Source organism: Uloborus diversus, chromosome 6 (assembly GCF_026930045.1).
Source record: "Uloborus diversus isolate 005 chromosome 6, Udiv.v.3.1, whole genome shotgun sequence".
NCBI lineage: Eukaryota > Metazoa > Arthropoda > Arachnida > Araneae > Uloboridae > Uloborus > Uloborus diversus.
Genome location: NC_072736.1, coordinates 75,772,208 through 75,798,863, shown reverse-complemented (window position 1 = coordinate 75,798,863; position 26,656 = coordinate 75,772,208). Strand labels below are relative to the sequence as shown.

General features: G+C 33.2%; 1 protein-coding gene across 1 annotated transcript; it reads left to right on the top strand.

The window, feature by feature from the left end:
* LOC129225078 (intraflagellar transport protein 43 homolog) lies at positions 1-26,149 on the top strand. The gene is made up of 9 exons (XM_054859632.1): positions 1-64; positions 915-1,046; positions 4,562-4,641; positions 7,647-7,682; positions 8,907-8,971; positions 11,240-11,312; positions 15,190-15,265; positions 18,457-18,516; positions 25,886-26,149. The coding sequence occupies exons 1-9, from the start codon at positions 59-61 to the stop codon at positions 26,018-26,020; spliced, it is 663 nt and encodes a 220-aa protein (XP_054715607.1). The 5' UTR covers positions 1-58; the 3' UTR covers positions 26,021-26,149.
* Positions 26,150-26,656: the final 507 nt, after the last annotated feature.

The following is a 26,656-nucleotide window of genomic DNA, read 5'->3' as shown; positions in this document are numbered from 1 at the left end:
AGTTGCTATAGTAACAAAGAACCAAAGAACGTACTAAAAACTTCAACAAAACTTCAAAATGTTGGTAAGTGTGTTTAAAAAACTTTTTTATAAGTATGATGAAAATTTTGCTCTTGTACAAAAAGATTGTTCGTTTGATTGATATAATTCTCATTAAGGATTGCTTAAAATATTTTATCATGATCATTCGGTTGGAACTGCTCATGTTATTACTTGTCTTAAGATGTGTACTGAAATAAGTGTTTCGGTAATGTATATTAAAGTGAGAGAGTCTTAAAAAATATTTAATGTTCAAGTGCATTTACGCACACTGCTGCAGAAGCTAAATTTTTTTAGTGGTGTAGCAATGAGCGCAATGAGCGTCATGAACACTGGCGGTGCTGGAATTGTGCGAACGGTTTATCCCCTGTTTCGCCGACATTGTATCATGAATGTATCATGAATCAAAAGGTATGATTGAAACTAAAAAACAGAGGGGATGGAAACTTCGGGTCGGCGAAACTGCAGAGACACCGTACGATCGTGCAAAGCTCCCCCCTACCTTCTAAAAATGCTGGGTTCCTTCTTGCATTGAAGTATTTAGTTTCAAAATTAAAACCAATTCGAGTATCACTAAATTCCTGAGAGTCATCCATTTTGACTGTCATGTGCACAATGAAGCTCCTTTTATTTCTATTACTGTTTATTTAATTGGCATAAATGTGGAGGGCAAAGCTAACTTATTTGAACTAGAAGGGAGAGAAAAAACGCTGTTCTGAGTGGCAAAATTACTAGAGCTAGTCCTAGTAATATTGTATAGCTGATTGCTTAATCAAGCATTTGCTTCTATCCTTTATTGTTTTATTTTTTTATTTCCATAGCTTTATATTTTGTTCTTAAAAGATGTGACTTTCAATGTTTGAATGAATTTTCAGTTTTCTCTGAAAAGCCGAAAAAAAGAAGATAAAAAACATGAAGAAAAGAATAAAAAACAGGAAGATGAGAGAAGCTCTTCTAAAATAGACGATTTTGATTTAGGGTCCGACAAAGATAGTCCTGTTAGAAAGGTATACAGATTTTAATATTGCTTACTTTTGAAGCAAAAAGTTAAATGTTTTCAGGTTATCTAGCAAGAATAGAATTTGTTTTTTAAATTAGTTCAAGTTTTGTCGGTTTGAAGATGTTTAGTTTTGGAGCTTGAATGCTTCTGTATAATAACTCATTTATTATAAATATATTAAAATATGTTATTTTGCACTGAAGCACTTTAAGTCAATAAGATCTGAGGTTTCTATTTTGTTCACTTTTATGTAAAAAGTTCGGATCGCTGAAAAAAAGGGACAAAATCAAAATTCACCAATTTTTCATATGTTTGACATGTGAAGTTTTTGCTATGATTCAGTAGAATTCTTGTATAATTCAATTTTATTGCAATTCAATTATAATATTTATTGAATGTTGTTAAATAATTTTAAACATGATTGAAAAATAATTATAATCTAATCCACGTCCCTTGAAAGGCCTGGATTTCAATCATAGTCGAAATTAGCCTTGGAAAATCATATTTTCAGCGAAAAATGCTCAAAAATCATGGAAATTGACAGTTGAGTTGTTTTTGAAAATTTAAAAGCTTTTTTTTTTCCTGAAAGAGCATGCTTAAAAATATAGGATATAACTTAATAAATTGTATTCTTAAATAATTTAACAAATATTAGTATTTTTTAAAATTATTTTAATTGATGTGCAGATCAATTTCATTTCTTGTGCTTCTGCGTCTGACATCACAAGTGATGAAATACCATACACTGATGTCATTAGCACATAGCAAAATGTTTTGCCACTAGGCACTGGGCTAAAGATAAAAGTATTGTAGCACAATAATAGTAATGAATTTCCTGCTTGCTTCAGAAAACCCTTCATTCAAAATTATCATTATGGTTGCTATTAATATTACTCTTTGATGGCAATCTTTTCTTTTCAACAATGTTTAAACATTCAGTGCACCACTGGAGTAGCGTGGCAAAGTACGTCACATGTGACGTCATAAAGACCACACCTAATTTCTGAAACCAGACATAAAAGAAATTAAATGAAAAATAACTGTTGGGAAAATAAAAAGTTTTTCCTGGGTCCATGTTTTTTTTTCTTTGTTTTTCTTATTCTACGAATTTCAGTGATTAATAGTAATACTTTTGATTGAAGGAAACACCCCCATTGGACTGTGAGTTCTAAAACACATAAAAAACAAATTTTATCAATTAGATATAATATTTACGCATTGTAACCATGTTTTACTCTAAGTTCCGGCTTTTTCTGCATTTTGAAATCTGATTGCATCCACTTCAATAAAATTGCTCATTTTTGTTCACTATAAGATTCGAATTTAAATCCACATTAATAATTTTTGTGTTTACCATTGATTTTAGCCCTTCTTGTATTTTATATAGTGATGTTGAAGACTTTTGACTCTTGTCAGTTTGCCAAGCCCACTGGAAAATTCTAACCTATTTGCATCCAAGTCAGTTCAAGCATTATACCACTTCTAAACTTTATCTTTAATTTTCCCCAGTATTTATCTTACATTTTTGAATATTTAAAAAAATTTCGAGTCTAAAAAGTCAAGAATGTTTAGGGTGGCAGTTGATTATGAAACTCAAATCATGTTGAATTAATTGTTATTTATTTATTAACGTAACTCAGCATATGTTTTGCTTTAATTTGAGGTTTCAAAATCATATGTGCTAAGCATGGCTCAGAGTTTTATTTTCACAAAGCACAGACCATTATTTAGACCGTTCATGTAAAAATGTATATTTTTTGTGAAAATATTGCATTCCGTGAATCAGGGAAAACTACGAGCAAAAGTCATGGATTTGAAAGCTCTCAATGTAGCATGCACCCTGCATGTAGAAAAAAAGATGTTAATTGCTCTGATTTTACGCAATTTTTTACTGAAAAAAAGGTCAAATTCAGCAAAATGAATGTGCAGTTGAACGTTATTACAATATTGCTTGTTACTAGAAAATGCACGAAGTAATATTTTGTCTGAGACAGTTTGTTTTTTTCCACTAGTTGAAGACTGAAAATGGAAAACACAATATGTGCCAAATAAAAAAATTTACAGGGCATCAAAAATAAGATTCCACGTAGATTTTGGCCCTTACTGTTTTTTTTTTTCTATTATGGACTTGGTACTAAACAAAAAGAGACCAAGATAAGTAACCTTTAATAACCTTCAATGGCACTTACTGCGCTCTCCACCCCATGGGCGCTAACTCTTGCTCCACTGGCAGACCCTAACAACGTTATTTTAACTACTTTTAGGGAGATAGGCACATAAATGTTTACCACAGTGAAATGCTTGGCAGTTACTTCATTTTGACTTTTTTTAAAAAAAAAGCAAGAATTGGCACTTAATATGCTTTGCAATTTTAGTCTTCAGTTTTTACAGGGTAGAAAAAACCAAACAACCCTGTACTAGCAAATAAAACTACTAAAATGGACAGTAAAACCTCAATTAAAGTTACTCGTCTGGCAATGCCGTGTAGTGGTTAATGTGAATTCTACAGTTACTGGATTGCACAGGAAAAAAAAAAGATGCTTTTCTACAATATTTACTTAAACACTATTTTGAAGAGGCAAAATGGGTGGAAGTATTCAATTAAATGATGTTTACAGCATACAATTCACCCAATTTTTTGAATGTTAAAACTCTTTTGTGTTAATGATCAATTACCCTGTTTCATGTGCTATTTTTACTGCTATTTTTTACTTACCTTGTTTTTACAGTGCTATTTTGTGGGTGATGATTATTTTTGTTTTTATTTCAATAATTTTAGTGTAATGTATTTTAATTTTACCTTTTGAGTTAAGTTAAATGTTTTGAAAATGTTAGCGGAATTTTTGTTTCCAGTTAATGTTGCACTTTAACAAAATGAGAGTAGCAGAAAAATGAGAGTCTTATAAGAGGATGAAGTAAATGATTAAATTTTTTTCATGGTTTTCTGGAATTTTTCTATGGTAATTATTTGATGTTGATTGTAAAATCTCTTTAATCTTCAGTTTGACGCATGTGATCAAAAGAAGGATTCTCTTGATTTCATATCTGACTTTTCTTCTGAGGTAATTACTCTATCTGCTCATCACATTTGAAAAGAGAAATTCAAGAGTGAGATGTTATTGAAGCTTTTTTGAAAATTGATAATGGCTACACTTTGCACGCTTATAAACAAAGCTATTTTAAAACCTATGCATGCTTTTGTTATATTCAAAAGCACAGTTTCAGTGAAAAAAGTAATAATATACTCCTCTTTTCACTTAAAGTAATTGTTGTATTTTATTTACCTTAAAGTTCAAATTTTTATTGTTTGTTCAATTGTTCTTCTGTTGAATGAAAACTTGCAGAAGTATTTCACTTACTAAATGCTTTTTGTTTTTGCAGAATTTTGAGTGCAAGATAATTTAGTTTGATAACAAATTGTAAAATTCTGGGGGAGTTTTTCCGAATTTGAATGTGAGTTTTGATTGTTTTTTAAAAGTCATTTGGAATAATTAATTTTTATGTGTATGGTAACTCTTTCAGCTTTCTGAAACATTGGGCCCTCAAGCTCCTCCTCGTGCAAGAAAAACTGCTGGCTGGGCTGATGACATCTCATCTAAAAGGTGATTATTTGTTATTATGGTGGATTTTTTTTTTTTTTTTTCATTCATATCAGCTTCTAAATGGACATTACATTGTGCTTTAAGAAAAAACAAAAAGAATTAGTTATGATGAGTAAGCAAGAAGTGAGGTAAAACAGGGGTCCCCCCCCCCTTTGAGCAAGGGCGCAACCCCTCCTAAAACTGCAAAGATCCCCCTCAAGTCCAAATGCAATAACCCCCCTAGAAAAGAGAAAAATATCTCTCAACAACCCCCTAAAATTTTTAATGGTGCAAGTCTGTGCCATGACCACCCATGTGCCATGACCCCACCCCCCCCTCCCACTCATGGTGGGCAGTGGCGGCGCTAGACGGCGGCAACTGCCGATGGCCTCACATAGCTAGGGCCTCACAAAATTCTCAGAAGTTTTAAGAAATTTCTATGCTTTCACTTGAAGCTCTTATTAAATACAACAGACACAAAAGTAATCAAAATAGTGCATGAAGGGGAGACTGTACAGAGTCAGCTTTAACAAATGCGAGCTCTTACTCCCTTCACCTTGTCCTTTTTTCTTTTTTCCTAGTTGGTCTAAAAATCAGAAAATATTCAAATTGCTGCTCCTCCGAACTCTCCCCCCCCCCCCCCCCCCCCCCCGCACACACACTGAAAGCATTATGGAATATCTGAAATATCTGTTTTTCTGTACTGATTTTTTGACTTCAATTTCAAGAATTTTCAGGTGGGAGAAGGAACTGATTTAGACCTATTAAAAAAAAAGGAATCAAGCGGGGACAGTCTCAGACCCTAAAGTCAATAAATATGGCATATAATTGCATTTTTAAAGATTCAATTTTTAGAAATTTCCGCTGAAACCCCTCTGGCTTTTTTCCCCTAACTTCACCAAAGAATGCCTAAAATGGCGTTTTGTAACTACAAATTTCAAAATTTTTCCAGGGGAGAGTTCCTGGACCCCCCTTTTTATCAGGTAATTTTCCCTCTTCAATGTGCCCCCTCCCCTCCCCCCAAAAAAAAAAACGTCTTTTTGATTGCGTTACAAGTCACGAAAAGTTTTGTCATAGCGATTAAGAAGTGAATTGGGAACTCTAAGTGCCAATAGTTAGTACAAATATTAATTCTATGTATTCATTTATTTGTCTGAGAATATTTTTCGTCTAAAAAGGCCTCGCAAAACTGCATCGCAGACTTCTTCTTTTGCTCTCAAGCTGCCACTGATTGTGGGCACCCCTGGGTAAAATGATAAATTAATGATGGAATTATTTTCAGGATTTATTTATTATAAACCTAGATCAGGAAAAATAAAGTACATATGTCACAACTGTTTTGCTTTTGAAAACTCTTGAAAGGTGTTTTAATTTTATTTGAAATCAGTAATGTGTGAGGTATTGATCAAATTGTATTCAATGATCATGTCGGTAGTTTGTAACAGTTTCATCATTTGTTTTCCTGACATATTATTACGGGATTAGGAAAATCTTCATTGAAACTGCTTTCTTTTTCAATCAACTACATTCTGCACTTACCTTCTATACCAATAACTGCCAGAGTTTTTCTTCAATGACACTTTGAAGTTATGTGAAAAATTTATTGGCAAAAATATTTCCTTTTTGCACATGTTATTAACTTTTCAAAATGAAAGTAGTAATTAAAGCAGAAGATTTTATAAATGTTTTTAAAACAATTGCTTCCAAACTTTTTCTCTGAATCCCTTCTGTAATCCAATAAGAAGTGGTAAATCCTTTCTGCCATAGTTAGGTAAAATGGTAAAATTTGGAAAAACTTTTTCCCCATATGTTGCACTATGGATTACAATAAGAAATTAAAATATAATTGCAAATCATCAAAGTGTAAACTTTCAAGCTTAAATCATACAGGAAAATAGATACAGTATTAGTTCAATAAACTAACTGGTCCCTTCTAAACATTGGTTTGCTTTTTTAGTGGAACAGTTGTAGAACATAAAAGTTAAACTACAGCTCGATATCCGACAGTTTATGTTTTACATTAGATTCTTCAGTTAGTTTGTTTCCTGCATTTTTCTTTCAGTTAAGTATGTGTTGAAAATCATTGATATTTATAAAGTAATACTTTTCAACGTTTTGTACATATGTCTATTATTAATCTTTCTCTTTATTACTGCATTATTGCAAAATGTTAGCACAATTCCTTTTTTAGATTATATACTCTAGACTTCTCTCTAACCTACCTTATAGTTGTGGCATTGCACTGCAGTGGCTGTTCTTTCATTTATAACCAAACAATTACTTTGTATTGAATGAATTACCGCTTTATGCTCATTCCACCTTGGTCAATTTTTATAATATCCACTATTATATGCAATATTCCAATAACTCTGTTATGACATCCAGATACTGCAATTTCATTCTTGTTATGGACTCATTTGTATTTAATTGTCAATCACAGAACTGGAGGCAAATGTCCTTTCATTGTAGCTCAGATTGCCTTCAAACTGCTGGCTAAAATTAATTTAGCACACCAGCAAGAGCCTGCAAGCATGGTGCTATTCAACTCATTAAGTGAAGGCAAAAGCTTAGGTAATTAGCTGTGAGTTACCATCTTGTAGCCAGGGCTTGGGTAGAATTCCATGCAATATACCGACAGCCTGGTTGTGGCATCCAGGGACTGAAATTTGTTCTTTTTATGGATTCATCAGTCTGGAATAGTTGATAACCGAGCTGGAGACAGATATTCTCTCATTGTAGTTGAGATTACCATTAAACTTATGGCTAAAATTAATTTAGCACTCTGACGAAAGTCCTCAAGCATGGTACTATAAGGCAGTAACTTACTGATTATCTGCTGTATACATGTATGTTTGTGTTTATGTGAATATGTATGATTTGTATGTGAAGTATGAATTGACTAAGGATTCAGAGATGTGAGGTTTTTTTTTTTTTTTTTTTGCTGATTTCCAAAGTAAATTTATCAGTTAATGTTACATGATTATTTTTGAACAAACAATAATTGTAACATAATATTTATTTTGCAGAAATTGGTTGCGAAGAGGATCTAAAAATGTCTCTAGGTTTGTAAATATTTAAACAGAATTCTTTAATTTTATTTCTAAATGTTCTGAAATCTTTTTAATATATTATGTATTGATGGTTTGATTTATAGTTCTTTTATAATAATGAATGTTTCTGACTCTTTAAAAGAAATTTTAGCTCTGAAGCTGTGCATGTAATAGCTGTGTTCCTATTTAATTTGCCATCCTTACTAATGTTAGCTTAGTAATTTGATAATTTTTCAAGTTTTCCTATACTTCAGATGTTCTTAAAAATATGAATCATTTCTTATAAAAAGCACACCAAATTTAAATACAATAATTGCAAACAAAGTAATCAAATGTCTAAAATTTCCAGCAATTAACTAAATATTGTAGCACATCAAAAACATAGGGATAAGCATATATTTACTTTCAGCATGTGGTAAAACATTAAACAAAAGCACATTTGCAAGTGGGCTAACTTTCTAAACAACTGAATAATACATCACTGTTGACTGACTGAAAATTGACTGCAAAGAGCTGAGCAGTTTCTGATTAAGTTTTGAACTAAAATATGGCACTATTCTAGTAAATTCTAGAAATAATCTAGATTGTCGCCAAATGTAGAAATAGTGTTTCAGTGATTTTTTGAATGAAAGTTAAAACTGTATTATATGCCTTTTAAAACCCTTGATGTGCATACAAACTCAGTTCATTTCCCTTGCATATAGCTAGTTTTGATAACACACACTTGTGACAATTTTGGTAAAATTTAGACGAGAACCAAATATTAAAAGAATTAGATAAATAACAAAATGCAGCAACCTCTCTTTCTATGGAGCATGCTGAAAATGTGTGAAAGGATCCAATGGTCATAGTAGAAACTAGCCGCCTTGGCGGCTAGTTTCTTAAGATGCTTTGCATAAAATTAGTCATTGCACTGTTAATTGTTACAGTAATTCATGGAGGGAGTTTTAAAACATTGTCATGCATTTTTGTCATTTAGATTTTAGATTGATAGCACAGTAAAATCTGTAAAGTTGACCAATTGTCTGAGTTGTCTGCTATTTTAATGCACAGAATTAGATTTATATCAAATAATTCAAACTCTATAAGTTGACCACCAGTTTAAGTTGACTACTAAAGTAGTGCACCGCAAGTGGTCACCTTACACAGGTTACACTGTATTATTTTTGCTTATGAGCAGATTCAATTAAAAATTTGCAACTAAGCTAAAATTATTTTATTCCTTTTGTTTAATAGAGAAACTTTCGAGTCATTGCCTAAGGAAATGTTTGTGGAAGCAACTGCTTCAGACTCAACAAATGGTATTTGTTTTCTTTTGGATTATTTTCATGCAATGTTTTTGAATTTGCTACCCTAGATTAAACTTTGAAAAGCGTAAAACTACTTATTTTTACCCTTATTTCAGTATTTTTTCATGATAACCAAAAAATTGTTATTTGGATGATTCTCCACAAATCAGCCCTTTTCACTTAAAACATGTTTATAAAGGAGATACATTGAATTTGCTTATGGCTTTGCATAACCCACATTTACATAGCAACATGCAATCTGCCAACATTAGTTTGAATTAAACCACTTTCCTCCTGACAAGGAGTTAGGATTGGTTGTAAATTCTTTTTGTGATGATATGTTTTACTCCCTGATTATATGGAATTTTCTTATCTTATTTTGAAAATACCTCCAATGAGACATATTTTGGTCATTGTAAGCAGGCTCATGGAGTATAAAAGGAAAAAATAAATAATTCCCAAATTTCCAATGTTTTGTGGCATGGTATCTTAGAAGCTACTAAGGAAACTACAGAAAAAGGTAACAGGCAAAAAATTGCTCTCACACTTTGTATCAAAAAAACAATTTTTTTTTACTTTCTTCTATATCTAATATATAAAAGAAAGTATTGGTTTTGTGCAAATTTTCGAATTTTGATGGATTTGAATGTTTTGAGGTGTGCTAAGTCGATTTCGACCATTTTTGGAAAATGTCTGTGTGTGTGTGCCCAGTTTTTTGTGGCCGCTCTACAGGCAGAACCACCGTATGAAATCAAACAAAATTTGGTACACATATGTGCCCCTATGTGAACTTGTGCCATTGGTTTTTGGCGCGAATTCCTCCATGGAGGGTGGAGCAATGGAACGTTTCTTGAGTTATATGTATGCCTGCTATTCCCCAGGAAGTAACTGGTGGAATCAAACAAAATTTGGCCCATATGTTGCCCGTAACATGTACAGGGTCTGATTCAATTTTGGTGTCAATAGCTCAAACGGAGGTTGAGGTATAGAACGTTTTTTGTCGTAACTTGTGTCTGCTATATCTCAAGAAATAACGAACGGAATCAAACAAAAATTTATCAACAAGTATTCCTTAGAGAGTACAAGAGCTGATTCTATTTTGGCGGCAGTAGCTGAAAAAAGGATGATGCAATCGAATGTTCTTTTTTTCATTGCAATTGCTATATCTCAAGAAGTAATGCAATTTGGAATGAATGTGACCCTATATGTAAACAGACTTTGGTTCAATTTTGGCACCAATCGCTCCAAGAGGGGCTGATTTTTTTTTTTTTTTTTTTGGTGCTAGTAAAAATAGCTTTATAAATGATACAATAAGAAAGATAAATCGTAATTGACTGTCGTCTGCATATTTCACATGATTTTAATTGTTGGGAAATGATCCGAAATTTTATCTCGATGATTTAAAAATTTTAACTGTTGCCATCTTATATTTGTTAACAAATAAAATATTTGTAATTAATTCAAGCAAGGCTTTTAAAATAACTTTCATTTTTTGCTCTTTGCTTTGGCGATAATTCAGAAATTGGGATGGTCGGCAAGTTTTTGTGGCCACAACATACTCGTTTTTTTTTTTTTTTGAGCAATCACGATTGCTTATTGCTTTTATTTGACTGTCTTTGACGTTATGGTTCCTTTTTCAGCTTGGACCAGGCCTGCAGCACCACCGTCCACCGGCGGCGGCGCGGCTGGTCCTGAGCACTGTCCCCCGAAATCCACTTTTGCTGGGCGGTGGCGTCCATGTCCCACACACACGAACGCCTACACACACACACACACACACGAACGCCTACACACACACACGAACGCCTACACACACACACGAACGCCTACACACACACACACGAACGCCTACACACACAAACGAACGCCTACACACACACACACACGAACGCCTACACATACACACACACGAACGCCTACACACACACACGAACACCTACACGCACACGCACGTACACAACACTCACTCACACACATACATACATTTACGCACCCAAGAACCCACACACATGCGCCTACACAAACACACACGCTCGTGATTGTGAAAAACATAATTTGAATTCAAGATGCCAAAAATTCAAATTAATTTTTTTTTTTTAAATTTTTATGGAAATGAATGAATGATGTATGAAATATTTAATTTTAACTGCTTGAATAGCTACTGATGTTGCAGTAAATTTAAAAACAACTTTTCAAAAATAGTATTTAGTTTTTTCATCTCTAGTTTGTATTATGTCTGATACATGCTTGATGTATTTAGTTAATCATATTTTTTTGCAGAAATTCCACTGATACCTACTTTGGATGACTTGAAGGATGAAGAACTTTCTGCTGATGTTGCCAAAGCACCAAGGTGTGTTAATATATTCAGATGCGATGAACCTTTCTATGATATAATTATTTTCTTAATTTATTGTGGACTGGTTTAGAAAATCCTCTCAAATACTTGCTCCTGGTCATTTGAGCCAGGATCCTTTAGAGTTGTCAAGAAGTGCAAATTATTTGTTCAAAATAGTAAGAATGTTACCAGTGTACAAAACCTGGCAATTGTGAATCTTGTTACCAATCAACTGGAAGTTACCAGTCCACAATGTATTAACTGCTTTTCAAAGCAAATGCTTCTCATTTTCTACATGACTGTTTACAATGAACATTTTTAGTGTCCATTTTTATCTTCAGTATGTTGAATTCAAACCTTTTGAAGTTATTTTTTCTTTTTCCGTCACAAAATATTCACCTTATTGGTTTAAGGACTCAAATACAGTCGTCCCTCACCACTTTATGCTTTGAATTTCACTCTTTCACTCTGTTGCGTTTTTTTTTTTTTTTTCCAAATACATTCAAATTCACTGGCAGTACCCGGACAGCGATGTCCGTGCTAAAAATTTAATGGAAGTCCGTTGAATAAAAAAAATTGACCCTCCCTCCCCCTCTAATGTGAAATGATCATTTGTCTTTGTATAAAATGCGTACACACCTTTTCAAAAAAAAAAAAAAACTATTTAAGTTTCTTTGGAATTTAAAACTTTTCGTCAAATTATTAAATTAGATTTACAGTTGCTTTAAAACTCTATTTAGCTAGTGAAGCGGTTTTTACTGCAATTTAAAATACTTCGCCAAATGAACCACAACAAGAAAAAAAACATCAAATTTTATCTTTCATATGTAAAAATAATTCCACAACTCTATTGTCGTGTCTCGCAAAACTTGCCCAGCAACCACGCTATCATAATCGATATTTGTAAAGAAAGAAAGTAAAAACCATCCCGTGGAACATTCAAAAATCGTCATCAGAAAAAAAAAGAAAGAAAGAAAATGTTGTACATTTCACTCAGATAAAAACAAATCAAAAGTTTCTTTCTTTCAAAACAATGAATTACATTAACGGTTGCCTTAAAACAATAATCCTAGACTGAACTGCTCAGCGCCTAACGTGCCAAGCGATCACGCTACCGAAACCCAGCTCTTTTGCGAGTGAAGCGGATGTTTTTTCTTTGGCAATAATAAATGTTTTGCCAAACAAACAAAAAGGTGTAAAATCACATTAACAGTAGCTTTCAAATCTTTATATATTATGAGCTGCTTTGCCCGGCTTTGCTCGGTCTACCTTGAGAATAAAAATTGTGTCAAATGATATATATTCAACAATCAGGCTTAAATAAAAAAAGAAAAAAAAAATTTCAAATTTTTGACTTGAATCAAAATGACATATTTCGAAATTGATTTAAAAACGCTTGTAACTTTTTCCTTTGAAGATAGAAGCTAATTTTTTCGACCACAGGTTGTGAGAGATCTGGAGTAAAAAATGTCGCTTTTTCCAATGGTGTAAAAACGAAAACTGTGGGAGAATTCCTTCACTTTTTATTGATAGATTTAATGAAGAAAGTAGTGCCTAAATTTCGGCTAAGCCTAAAAAAGTTCAAGATAAAAACGCAAATTACTCCCGCCGTAATTAAGTTAGAGCATCGAAACAAATTAATTAGAATGTGGATAATTCTACCCTTTTCAACGATATATAATATTAATATCTGCAAGTATTTTTTTTACCCCTTTAATAGCCAATAATAGGCAATTTACGTGAAATTTGGGCCTAAATTGGAATAAAAAATGAACTATTTATCGGTTTTTTTTCGAATTATAGCCTATGTTACTCAGTAAGAAAGCACCTTTCATATAGTGAAGGAAATTTTCAAATAGGTGCAGTGGTTCTGGAGATTACCTCGAACATATAAACACATGAAAATCCGCCCTCTCTCTTTATAATATTAGTATAGATTAGCCTTTATTTGCGGGCTCCTCTTTATTCTTGCCCTCAAAAAAGTGACAAAATATTGCTTAAAAGTCGGGCAAGTATTTTTAAATGCCTGTAGTACACAAAAATTGCTATGGATCATTCCACGTCAAATTGCCTAAATTAAATAGTTGACCGTGCTGTCATATCTTCCATTTTATCTGTTATTTTTTTACAAATAGATATCTATGAGATAAACTTCAATTATTTTTGTGAGGATTTTTGAATGAAAATTACGCTTTGGAGAATCTTTTCAAAAATTCGATTTTTGATCATTTTTCGGAGGCACCGTTCTGGCATGAATTTAGAAAATCTCTCTAACTTCTTTATTTTTCAACCAATTATCCTGAATTTGATATCAATTTCAATCTAATACTTTTCTCTTTTAGTGTGAATGATAGAAAGTCTTCTACGAATAGTTGGGTGTTGCCACTCTTTATCTAAAATCAGTTTTTATGCTTTTTCAATAGGGAGATTAAATAAGTCATCTCTCCGAAGTACCTGCTATGAAATGCATGTTTTTTGTAGCATATTTAAATCATTCTCTTTCTATGTAGAGAAAAGTTAAAGGGTGTTTTTGTTGTTTTGAAATAAAAAAAGTAAGGTTCGTTATACAGAAACTACAAGTTTTCTCTTACTTTAAATCACTTTTAAGCTTAAAAAAGCCCAAAAACTTTTCAGAACAGTTAATACTGGACTGCCGAAGGATAAAAATTGATTTGTATCAATAGTTAGTTGCTACTAAACAATTATTCACTTTGGAAAACAATTGTGCAAAAACCTCCGTTTCAGACTCCTCCTCCCTCCCCCCCCCCCCCCCACACACACAAAAAAAAAAAATAAAAGAAAGAAAAAAGAAACACTTTTGATTGAAAAACATTAAGAGATGGAAAAAAAAAAATTTGCTGATTAAAGTGCATTTTAAAATCTCTTTGAAACTTACTGATAGAAATTCTTATTTTCTCAACTTTTAATACAGAGGAAATAGTAAATTTTTAAAATAAATACAGTCCACACAAGCATGCCTTTTATTTCACATTTTATAATCGACGGAGGCTATTCGTCGATTCACTTTCAAAGCAAATAAAGAATGATGCATATTGCATGAGTATTGTAAAAGTGGAAGATCATTGTTAGGTAATACGTAATCCAAACAAGTTTATGCTATGAGAAATTTTCAATAGTAATTCTTTTTTTTCATCAATTAATGTCAAAAAAAATGCAAAATAATGCCATTAGAAATATTTCTCTTTTACACTATTCTTCAAATTATTATTCTTAATATTTAGTATACTTTCAATCAGCAGTGTTTTGTCTGAAGCAGAGGTTTCGCACAATTCTTTTCCGAAGTGAACATCTTTTTGCGATTAGCTATTGATACAAATCAATTTTTATCCTTTGACAGTCAGTATTAATTGTTATAGTTTTTAGACTTTTTTAAGCTTAAAGGGGATGTAAAGCAATAGAAAAGTTGTATTTTCTGCAAAACAACTTTATTTTTTTATTTCAAAACAACAAAAAACACCCTTCTATTTTTCTCTACATAGCAAGAGAATGATTTAAATATGCTACAAAAAAATTGATGCAAATCATTGTAGGTAATTCGGAGATATGACTATTTAATCTCCCAATTGAAAAAGCAATAAAAACTGACTTTAGATAAAGTGTGGCAACACCCAACTTTTCGTAGAATACTTTCTGTCATTTACACTGAAAGAGAAAAGTATTAGCTTGAAATTGATACCAAATTCAGCTTAATTGGTTGAAAAATAAAGAAATTAGAGAGATCTTCTGAATTTAAGCCAAAATGGTGACTCCGAAAAATGATCAAAAATCGAATTTTTGAAAAAATTCTCAGTAAATTTATGTATTTTGAAGATTTTGTTTTATTTATTTGTAATGTGTACTTCACTTTTATATGATATCAAAACTCTTTTAGTGTTGCTGTCAGTAAAATTGCAACATTTCAAGAATTAAACAGCGACTTAACAAAACATGCTGCTTTTCAATCTTTGGTAAGCTCTTCTGTTAATAATATTTGTGTATATGCTATTGAATTTTTATCTCTGTATAAAATTGCAAAATGCTATGTCTGAAGTGGATATGTTATCATTATTTTATGAAGTTTCATCATTGTTCAGTGACTCATTTTATTATTCAATGTATCAATGACCCATTATATTCATTTCAAACTTCATCCTAAGGATGCTATAGATATCAAAATTTAAGAAATGCAAAAAGTTTTCTTTTATTTTTTCTTTGGGTGTTATTTATTTTGTATTTTTAATTTACTGCTGTCTTAATTATATTTTGTGATGAAAAATCCTAAAAGTTTAATTAATAATCATGTTCAAAAACTGTAAGTTATACCAATAGTTCTCAACAAGTCATGGCCCTCACATGGCGCAGGCTAGGAATACCAAGGTAATAGGGTCCAGAATGGGAAGAGGCCGGTATGTAAAACAATGATTAAAACTTATGTTTGTTTTCCTATTGGTGAAAATGGGAGGTGTAATTGTCATAACTGTTTTTAAATGCATATAAATTCCATATTCTGATTTGCCTTATGTATTGAATCTAAGGATTCTAGGGGTGACCCCCTAACCCTTTTATTGAGGTGAGGTGGGATTTTCAACTCTTAAGAAGCCTTAACCTTGGATAACCTTGAAGCAGCTTTTATCATTTATCCTATTGTGTATGTCATTGTACAGGATAGCTTGGTGCCAAAGTGTCATTATTGGATGTTTCTCTAAACAACAAGTTTATTTTACTCACTATGCCAGTATTATCTTTATAGTTTTATTGATTAAATATTTTTTATTCAACTTTACCTTTTTTAATGTGTTTTTTAATTAGTATAAATAATGGCACTACTTATAACAGACTGAAAAAAAGTTTTTGAAATAGTTTGCCCGCAATTGAAATTTTATGATTGTCCCAAACACATTTAAAGTTCAATTTCAGTAACATTTCTTAACTGATAAAAGATAATAAGGCAAGTTTAATAAGCACAAATTTTCAGGTAACTGGAAACATGGGTTTCAGGGCTACTATGACTTTCTTTATTCTTATGCATTTGAGAACTTAACTCATAGCTTTTTTTTTTTTTTTTTAATCTTGCATTTAAGTTTTTGTTTTATTACCAATTTTGTAAACACAAGAAGAGTAAGTCTTTCATTTCAATGACATTTTGCTTTAGTTTTAGTACTAAAATTTATATATATATATATATATATATATATATATATATATATATATATATATATATATATATATATATATATATATATATATATATACAAAATTAAGCAAACAGAATTACAAATATTAAACAAATTATAAATAATAAATGACGATAAAAAGGAAAAACACAAACAGCTATTAAGTAGGAATTGATAAAGAGTGAATCCAGAGCTCATCAGCCGTGGAGGATTCATTAATTATGGTCAAAAGACCAAAATTTTAACTATGAACTAGAAGAGAATGTTTAAGCTCCAGTACATGTAATATAGAGTAACAATGGGCAAAAGCACCACTTGCTAAACTAAAAACAATAAACTAGAGCTCGAACCTAAAACTAAAAGCAGGGGGTTTCGCCTCGACTAATTAGGAAAACAAGTTCCGATAATTAGCCTTCCACAGGACAGTACCTGCCTGTAACAAAATTGTCTTACCTTGAAATCCACGTAAACAAAACCAAATCCATTGTTCAACCTGATAAAAAAACATTCCATTTGTCAACAAAACATTAAAAACATAAAAACAAATCCAGAAATCAGTCCATAGACATACCGAGTCACCTGTTTCGCACGTGTAAAAAATTCATCCACCCCGGTGATTCATAAAAAATGGTTTGTCACGGTTGTATCATACATTTACACAGTTAAACAGTTTCAAAAGAAGCGAAATGCTCATCGAAGGCTACACGTGCGAAACAGGCGACTCGGTATGTCTATGGACTGATTTCTGGATTTGTTTTTATGTTTTTAATGTTTTGTAGACAAATGGAATGTTTTTTTATCAGGTTGAACAATGGATTTGGTTTTGTTTACGTGGATTTCTAGGTAAGACAATTTTGTTATAGGCAGGTACTGTCCTGTGTAAGGCTAATTATCGGAACTTGTTTTCCTAATTAGTCGAGGCGAAACCCCCTGCTTCTAGTTTTAGGTTTGAGCTCTAGTTTATTGTTTTTAGCTTAGCAAGTGGTGCTTTTGCCCATTGTTACTCTATATTACGTGTACTGGAGCTTAAACATTCTCTTCTAGTTCATAGTTAAAATTTTGGTCTTTTGACCATAATTAATGAATCCTCCACGGCTGATGAGCTCTGGATTCACTCTTTATCTATTCCTACTTAATAGCTGTTTGTGTTTTTCCTTTTTATCATCATTTATTATTTATAATTTGTTTAATATTTGTAATTCTGTTTGCTTAATTTTATATTTACTTGGCTTTTTAGTTTCGCTGCGTTGCTCATCTATGGGCTCTTGGTGTGGTCTTTTCGATATTTTTCACTTTTATTATGTATATATATATATATATATATATATATATATATATATATATATATATATATATATATATATATATATATACATATATATATATATATATATATATATATATATATATATATATATATATATATATTATTTTGCAAAAGTTGCAAGAAGTGGAGACAACAGTACACAAACCTCATTTGGTCCATTTTCCTTTGATTAACAACTTATCGTTAATTAACCTCCCTTTGACTTATGTTGCCCTTCTTTCCAATCCTTCCTTTCTTTGGAAAAAAGGGCTTAAAGAATTATCATTTCTTTCCAACGTTTTAGCTATAAATTGCAATGACTGATTTTATAGCAGTTCCTTCTGCAATGATAACTTATTTTTCTCTGAGACAAACTTCAAACATCCAACATGCTTTTGGACAAAATTATCACCAATCTTTCCATAAATTTTGACTTTTTTTTTTCTTTTCTTTTTTTTTTTTTTTTTGTGTTGCATATGTTTTTGATCTCTGCTTTGGAGGCTGTTTATTTTAGTGTCTACCAAAGTAACTATTCTTCCCATGTTTAGATTCTTCATTTTACTGTACATCTATTCTTTTAAATATTTTAGTGTGCACCTTAACTATACATAATGTAGTATACAATTTTTACTGATTAATGATAATTTTGCTCTGCATTTTTTTTTCTTTTGCTTTTCAGGACGGGGTAGACTTAACACTACTTACAAAGAGATTGCTGCCAGAACATGTGCTAAAGAAGGTACTGTTTAAATTTTTAAGCATTTTTGAAAATGTCCAAATAACTTGAGTATTGCTGTGGTGCTTGTCGTTTTATACTACACTGGTGTGCAAAAATTAAGGACGAGACGTCTTTTTCAATATAACTTTGTACAAAAGCTTTCCAAATCAACACATTTAATACCGTAAGATCCCCAATACGTAAGGACATGTGTAATGTAAGCAACACTTACTAAAAGAGAAATCAGAGGGATAAAAAGAAGCTTTATTGAAAAAGTAGCATGGAGCGCAATGCGACTGAAGGCCGAAACATCCCTGTGATGGGTGTCCAGCAAGAAACATCCGGTCTTTAGTAGGGGATATGATCTCCCCCGACTGCTAGGCAGGTTTCACAGCGTCTGCCCATGCTGAGAATGAGGGTGTCAATGAGTTGTTGAGGCATTGCTGCACATTCGTCTTGCAGCGCCAATCGAAGCTCCCGAATCGTTACTGGTGGTAAGGTACGAGCTGCCAAGCATCTGCCTAGAAAATCTCATACATACTTGATGGGATTGAGATCCAGAGATCGTGCCGGCCAATCCATACGTTCAATATCCTCACTCTCTAAGAGCTGTTCGGCAGCTACTGTGCGATGACATGGTGCATTGTCGTCCATTAAAAGGAACTGCGGACCTATAGTGCCTCTAAAAAGACGCACATATGGAAGTAGAATCTCATTACAATAACGGGTCCCGTTGACTTGAACCTGCGTCGAAGATGTGAAGGTCTGTACGACTACCAAGCATGATGCCTCCCCAAACGAGAACACCGCAACCTCCATACCTGTCCCTTTCAATGATGTTCGAGGAATGATTGCAGCTTCCCCGCTCTCTCCAGATGAATATGCGATGAGAATCGCTACTCAGACTGAATCTGCTCTCATCTGTAAAGAGTACTCGTCCCCATTCATTGTCTCTCCAATTCTGGTGTTCCCGGCACCACAGAGCACGCCTTCTCCGATGGGTAGGCATTAGAAGTACACACCGTATAGGGCGTCGTGCAAACAGACCACCACCGTGCAGTCTGCAGGCCACGGTAAAACGCGATATCGGTCGTCCAGTGGCCTATGTCGTGTGTCTAGCGATTTCTCCTGCTGTCTGCCGCCTGTTTCTTCTGGCCTGTAAGACAATATACCGGTCATCTGCGGGTATGGTTCCTCGTGGACGACCTCTACTGAACCCCCGGCTAGCCGTTCCTGTAGTTTGAGTCAAGTCCCAAAGTCGTGAAACGATGCTGTGAGCAATTCCGAACTCTACAGCCACACTTGTCACACTGCGGCCTTCCTCCAACTTCCAATGATTCGATCTCAGGTAAAAGTATCCAGATGTCGTCTAACAGATTGATTATTCGCCATTTCTCGCTGAGGCAGCAACTCGGTGTGATTTTAACTGCTATATGGGGTGCAATCTCTTTGCCAGAAATACTGATCTTACACCGACAACATGCTTTATACTACTCAGACACTCCCCCATTACGTCTGCCTGCATATCTGCGCATGTGCTACTGTACATCACCTTACTTAATCTCCTGATAGGTCTTTCTGTCTGCTCTGCCTCTTCGTTCAGCTGCTATGCTAATTTTTCGACTTCGTCCTTAATTTTTGCACACCAATGTACCTTTGCCAGTGGCAAAAATGTAATTTTAGTTAAAGGGAATGGAGGGGTTCTGCTGATTTAATATGCATATGTCGGAATGCATCTGTGAAATATGCAATGCTGAAAAGGGAAAATTTAGGTTGCATAATAATTCAATGTTTATTGTTAGGGGAGGGAAGGGAAGGGATTAGCATTCTATATATAAAGGTGGAAAAGGAGTCTAAAAATCAATCTTTGTTTTTTGTAATTTATGATGGCCCGGTGCGGATACAAAGGGAAGGTCATGGGGTCATGAGTTCCCTTAAATTACTAAAGATAGTCTAAACCTGGCTTATATTTCAAAAAATCAACCCAAAACTCTTTGTTGTGCCTGAATATGAGGCTTGTGACCTACCTCCTCCCTTGCGGAAATGACCCCTTTTGTAACTAAAAGTTGAATCTGTCCTTGATGGTCCCACACAGAAGAGAAAGTTTAGAAATTAAAGTGCACATTTGTACAACATTCTGAACTTAATTGCTATTGAATAAAAATATTTTATTTTCATGAAATCTAATTATTTAAAGAATCATGTGATTTGTACCATCTATAGTTACTAATCAGTATTAAATGAACCGATCTAAACGATGAGCATTGTATTATGCCCTCTGTTTTTTGATACATATTTCGATAAACTTCCGTAAACTGCTGCTGTAAGTAACTGCTTGTTCAAATCACTGTTGTTTATTTTCTTATATTATTATCATAATGCATCAATTTTAAAACTAATATTTCTTCCATCATTTATATTCATAAATATACATTTTATGTAAAAATTTATGCACTTTGATTGATATTTAAATATAAATAGCATTTACAATCATTTGTGACATGTGCTCATTTAATGTATTAGAGATAACATATAACATTACTGGTATTACTGGCTATTACATTGGATACTAACTTTTATATTTATGTGCTCTGTAAAACTGACCACCTATGCATGTGCCGAGTAAAATCACAGAAAAATGTCACAGTATCACATTCATAAATATAAAATTGTAAAATTAAAACATGAAAAGTTTTTTAAGTATGTTATTTTTTGATTATATGTATGTTAGAATTTAAATATTACTTTAAATTTTGATTAATTTCAATTGAATTACCTAAGCAGAAGCTACTTCACACTTTTTTTTTTTTTGGTTAGCTACTTTTATGAATTTTAAGTAAATACAGTCAATTCGCGATAACTTGAAGTGCGATAACTGGAATATTACTATAACTCAAAGTTTTTATCAAGTCCCGACCCCTTTGTCTATAATTCCATGCTAATTATTCTCAATATCTCAAAGTTAACTTCCTTTAACTTTAAGTTTTTTTCAATGATGACTTGAAATTTATTTTGAAAGAACGAAAAAAAAATAAAGAAACAAGTGACTATGAGAGAAAAATTAATTCACTTTCACTTGCAATTCCTGCACAATAGACCTCTTAAGCAATATGAGCACCTGTTTAGCCAATGTGCGATAAAGTAGTTACATGTGCAAAAATGAGTTAGCTTGTTTTCTTTTGTTGTACTGTACTGTTTACACTTCAACATGTTGCTGGACTACGAATTTGCTTTTAAGCTGTCAAGTCAACTGATTGTACCTTTGTTCAAAGGCTGACCTAAGTTAAAAGGAGTTCCCTTTCATTCTTATTTCAATCATTAGCTGATAAGTTTCTGAGTGACAGAGTTTTCTTCACTATTAAAGATGTTTAAACAAGTACTCTGTCCATGATATTAAAAGAAAAAGAGAAACTTCTAAAGCGGTAGAATCCATGAACACGACTTTAAAACAAATGAAGATGTTCACCTTTCCTGAAGTAGAATCAGCTCTTTTAAAGTGGTTCCAGCAGTATCAAAATCAAAACTATACTTTTAATTTTTTTTTCTCTCAATATTTTTGATTAAACTGGGCATATTGTGCGATGATTTTTAATACTAGAATGTCTAAAAACGAAACTAGTGGTAAGTCAAACTTCCGATAAGTCGAAGTTTTTCGTTGGTCCCTTTAGATTCGAGTTATCATGAATTGACTGTAATATGCATTAGTCAGAATACATCCATAAGACATTTTCCTTTTTTTTTTTGACCAACTTTTAACTTTCAACTAGGTATTTTTAATGTATATTAAAATTGCTTTATTACTAATAACACTGTGCGGCAAAAAAAAAAAAAAAAAATCCTTCAAAATGCTTCTAACATTTCGTCAGCTGATTCTTATGTAAAATGACCCCCTGAATCCGAATATGACCTCCGTTTCCCCCTATACATACCAATTTTTTTAAAGGCACCCCAAGTTTTTTTCAATTTTCCTTAGTTTCAGAGCAATTATTATTATCATTTTTGTTGTTGTTGTTGTTGTTGTTGGAGGTTAAAGGAGCTTTATATTAACTGCTAACATAGTTTTGGTGCACAAGACAGGTTCAAAGTTCAAGATCATGGACACTGATAGCAAAAGGGGGGGACTTGGGGGGGTATACCCCTCTATTGGGGGGTACACCCCTCCAAAATATAAGAAAAATCACGAAAACAATCTTCTTGTGCTGCTTTTTTAAAAAAAAGTGTTTGTAAAAAAATTTTTGGTGCAGAATGAGAGTATAAGACTCGCCTTCTAAGACTCCCATGTCCAAAAAAAATTTCGCAATGTAAAAAAACAAACTGTCATGTGAATGTCGCACGTTGCATATGAGTTGAATCGCGGGTCTTCATTTAAAAAGACATTTTTCTGGCTGATTCTTATGTGAAATGACCCCTTGTTTCCAAATACAACAACCTTCCCCCTCTCACGCCCCCTTTTTAGAAATCCCCCCCCCCCCTCTTCTGATTCAGAGCCATCATATGCAACGTGCGACTTTCACAAGATAGGTTTTTTTATTTTTTTTTACATCACGAAAATTTTTTTAGACGTGGGAATCATAGAAGCAAGTCTTATACTCTCCTTCTAAACCAAAAAAATTTTTTTAAACCATCTTTTTTAAAAAAGCAGAGTAGAAAGATTGTTTTTTGTGATTTTTCTTATATTTTGGGGGGTGGGGGTATATGCCCCCAAGTCCCCCTTTTTGCTATCGATTTCCATGATATTAAACTGTGAACCTCTCTTGCTCACCAAAACTATATTAGCAGTAATATAAAGCTCCTTTAACCTCCAAAAAAAAAAAATAATAATAATAATAATAATTGCTCTGAAACTAAGGAAAATTGAAAAACTTGGGAGGCCTTTTAAAAAAATTGGTCCATATAGGGGGGGAACGCTGGGCATATTCAGATTCAGGGGGTCAGTCAGCATTTTGAAGGGGTTTTTTTTGCCGCACAGTGCAATTTTATGGCTGTAAAATAAAGAATGAATACTCCTAATGATTTATTACATCCTATATTAATGCAGTATTTTGCTTTTTGATTATTTTACATTATAAATGAATATTTTAATATGATTAATAAATATAATGTTTATACAAGGTTGTACTTAGAAAAATAAATATTGAAAATATCAAAACATCATGATATTTTCAAAATAAATATCACTATATATATAGTGATATATATCATGATATATATCGGCGAACCCTGATTACTATAAATAAAAAAATGAAGATGATGATGGTTGATGCTGTGAAGCTCATCCGCTGGATCACAATTTTCTTTTGCATATTGGGAGTCTTTACTTTTACTTTAATTAGAAGACGCTTTCTCTTCTCTAGCTTTAAGCAGCATGTTTAGCTGCTACTATTATATTAAATTAATTTCCAAATTGAGAGTGGAAAATAGGAGTGGTTATTTGCATAGACCAATAAAGCAATGATTCGACTAGTACAATGTTTCCGTATTTCAGTGGTGCTAAATGGATGAAGTTCATTCATGAACCTCATATTCAGGATACTTACACTCAGCCATTCCTTAACAAAAATTCTGTGTTGCAAGCGAGAAATTTGCGTTAGTTTAAAATTTGTTACTTGTGAAAAACTTGTTGGCATAAGCGTTTATTTTTTAATGTTCTTGGAGCAATTTCATAAAAAGCTAGAAATTTTTAAAATACGTAAACTTTCTTTTGATTCAAACAATGTGGTCCCGTTTTCAATGTGATAGATAACCCGCAAGCGAGCGAAATCTCCTAAGTGTCTGAAAACCCAACAGTCAATCACGTGTTTGCCCATCACAACAACGTGACGTCAAATCTCAAGAGTTGAGGAACTTTTGGCTATCTGCATAGCAGAAAACAAATTTAAAATTGTTAACAGTTAAATGTTAACTGAGTTGAGTTGGCTATGCGAGACATTGTATGCAAAATTTGATGATGTTGTAATGTATGGGGTAACAGTGGCTGCTTAAATAGCAAGTCAATCAATCAATATCTCTCTTATCATTTGGTTCCATACTGCAGACGGTTTGTTTTGATGTGAGCATATGGGCTCAAGAGATTGATTTGAACGGACAGAGGACGTGCAAGTTTCGTTGAGATATTTAAATAACAAGAAGATTCGTTAGCCTGCAGGGGAAATTCTAAAACTGCACTCTTAAAGTTACAAAGGAGTTTTTTAAAAGGAAATAAAATCTAAGGAGTTAATGTGTTAAGTGCTAGGCCAACAGGGCCGGAAGGTTCATCTGGCATACAGCTGATTACGGAGCCGGTCGGACTGGACTGGATTCAGTATATGGTGAGGTGTTCTCTGCTACTGAATGATTCATGTTTTGCATGGATGTTGTTCAGCTTACCTTTGCAGCATATCGTGAGGTATCCTCTGCCGTTGCACGAGTATGCCTGAAATGGATTTACCATGCAATTGGTATTGCCTTCCGTCTGCGTTTGGAACAAAGGGGTGATTTTAACTTAGCCGTACATCTGACAGGCGGATGTTGCGTTCATGTTTTTCATAGTGTGCCAGGTTTAAAGTGTGGACTGCGAGTGGTATGAACATTTTCAAAGTAGTTTTTTTTTTTTTTTCTGGACAGTACCAATGAAGTGGCATTGTTATTTAAGGTCGACTTGTTTAAATGATTGAATATTTTAGAACTGGTGTTTTAAGTTACAAAATACACTCCTGTTTGTGAAAATTGCAACACCACAAAGGACTTACGCGAGTGAGCTGAAAATTGCAAGAAATATAAAGTAGGGCATGATATGCAAATGATTAGAATAGCAGACTGGTAGCGCATGCCTATGCTGAGCAGCGCACTCTGAATGGCATCTAGAACCGAATAAGAATAGACGGCTGTAGCAAGGCATGTATGATTATCGGTGGTTATATGCTAGAGTAAACATTAACTGAATCTTTACTATGCCTCTTTGATGAAAGAAAGCGAAATTTGAGTAAATTTCAGAGTTTGAACGGGGCAGAATCATCAGCCTTTGTGAAGCTGGATTGTCTTATCGTGCAGTAGCTGCTCGTGTGCAGCGTAACAGCAGCACAATCATGCGTGTTTGGAAGCAGTGGACGGACGAGAGTCAGACAGCTCAGAAATCTTAGAGTTCAGCCCGAAATGTGACTTCAGCTCGCAATGACAGATACCTGGTCGTATGGTGCTGATGGACCGCACAGCTTCTTCTAGACAATTGTCAGAACAGTGGTCAACAGCTACAGGTGTTTCATTGTGTGCTTCATTATTTTACCTCGGTAATTTTCCAACATTAAAACACCATGTGGTTAAATTGTTTTAAGATATTAAGAAGTAACTGAATGTAGTGTAATTTAAGATTTTCAGGAAATGAATGTCACTTTTTATTTGTTTCTTTCTGTAGGAGGAAAATTGCCCTTGGGTATGGAATACATTATTTGCAGATATTTCATCTCAGATGAATGCTGTAATGTGTACTGAAGACAAAAACTCTAGTGATATTGACAAATTAAGTGAAGTGGTCGAAAAAATGTTTTAACTTTCTTTTATGGCTCGCATCTCATGATTTTTGTTTTGTGCATCTTTTTCTCATGCATATGGTCAATTCTCTAGAAAAGTGTAATTTCTTGTCCCAGGCTCATAGCAACCTTAGAAATGTGTTTTTCATTCATTTTTCTTTATTATTACAGTAGACCCTTATTTTACGCGAGGGTTACTTTCCTCGGAAATGCCGCATAAATCGAAACCGAGTAAATTGAGACTTAATATTAGTGTTAAAATAAAGGTTAGGTTCTGTAGATTTAAAAAAAAATACTTCATTCTTGTGATCACTAATTGTATAATATGTTTAATGTGTACTTATATCGATTGCTATGCACAACATGCCAACATGCATAAAGAAAACTCAAATTAATTTAGTGTTTATGAAAAGGAGCTGGCTATGATAGTCTTTTGACAGTCCAGAATATTTCTCTGTTTTGCAGAGCATTAAATGCATCCATGATCATTTCCATGATAGAATCTTCCATGAGAGAATCTTCCTTCCATGATAGATTGTTCCTTCACTAACAAATCAGAAAGATCATTTTTATTGTCAAGATGGCTCAAAATTTTCAATGTTAACATTTTGGTTCTATGTCATTGATGTCGGTATCCTCTTTGTTTTTGTCCTCCT

Coding starts and splice junctions, on each gene's coding strand:
- LOC129225078 (XM_054859632.1), top strand. Junction 8,972..11,239: donor TGCTTCAGACTCAACAAATG/GTATTTGTTTTC, acceptor ATTTTTTTGCAG/AAATTCCACTGATACCTACT. Junction 11,313..15,189: donor GATGTTGCCAAAGCACCAAG/GTGTGTTAATAT, acceptor AAACTCTTTTAG/TGTTGCTGTCAGTAAAATTG.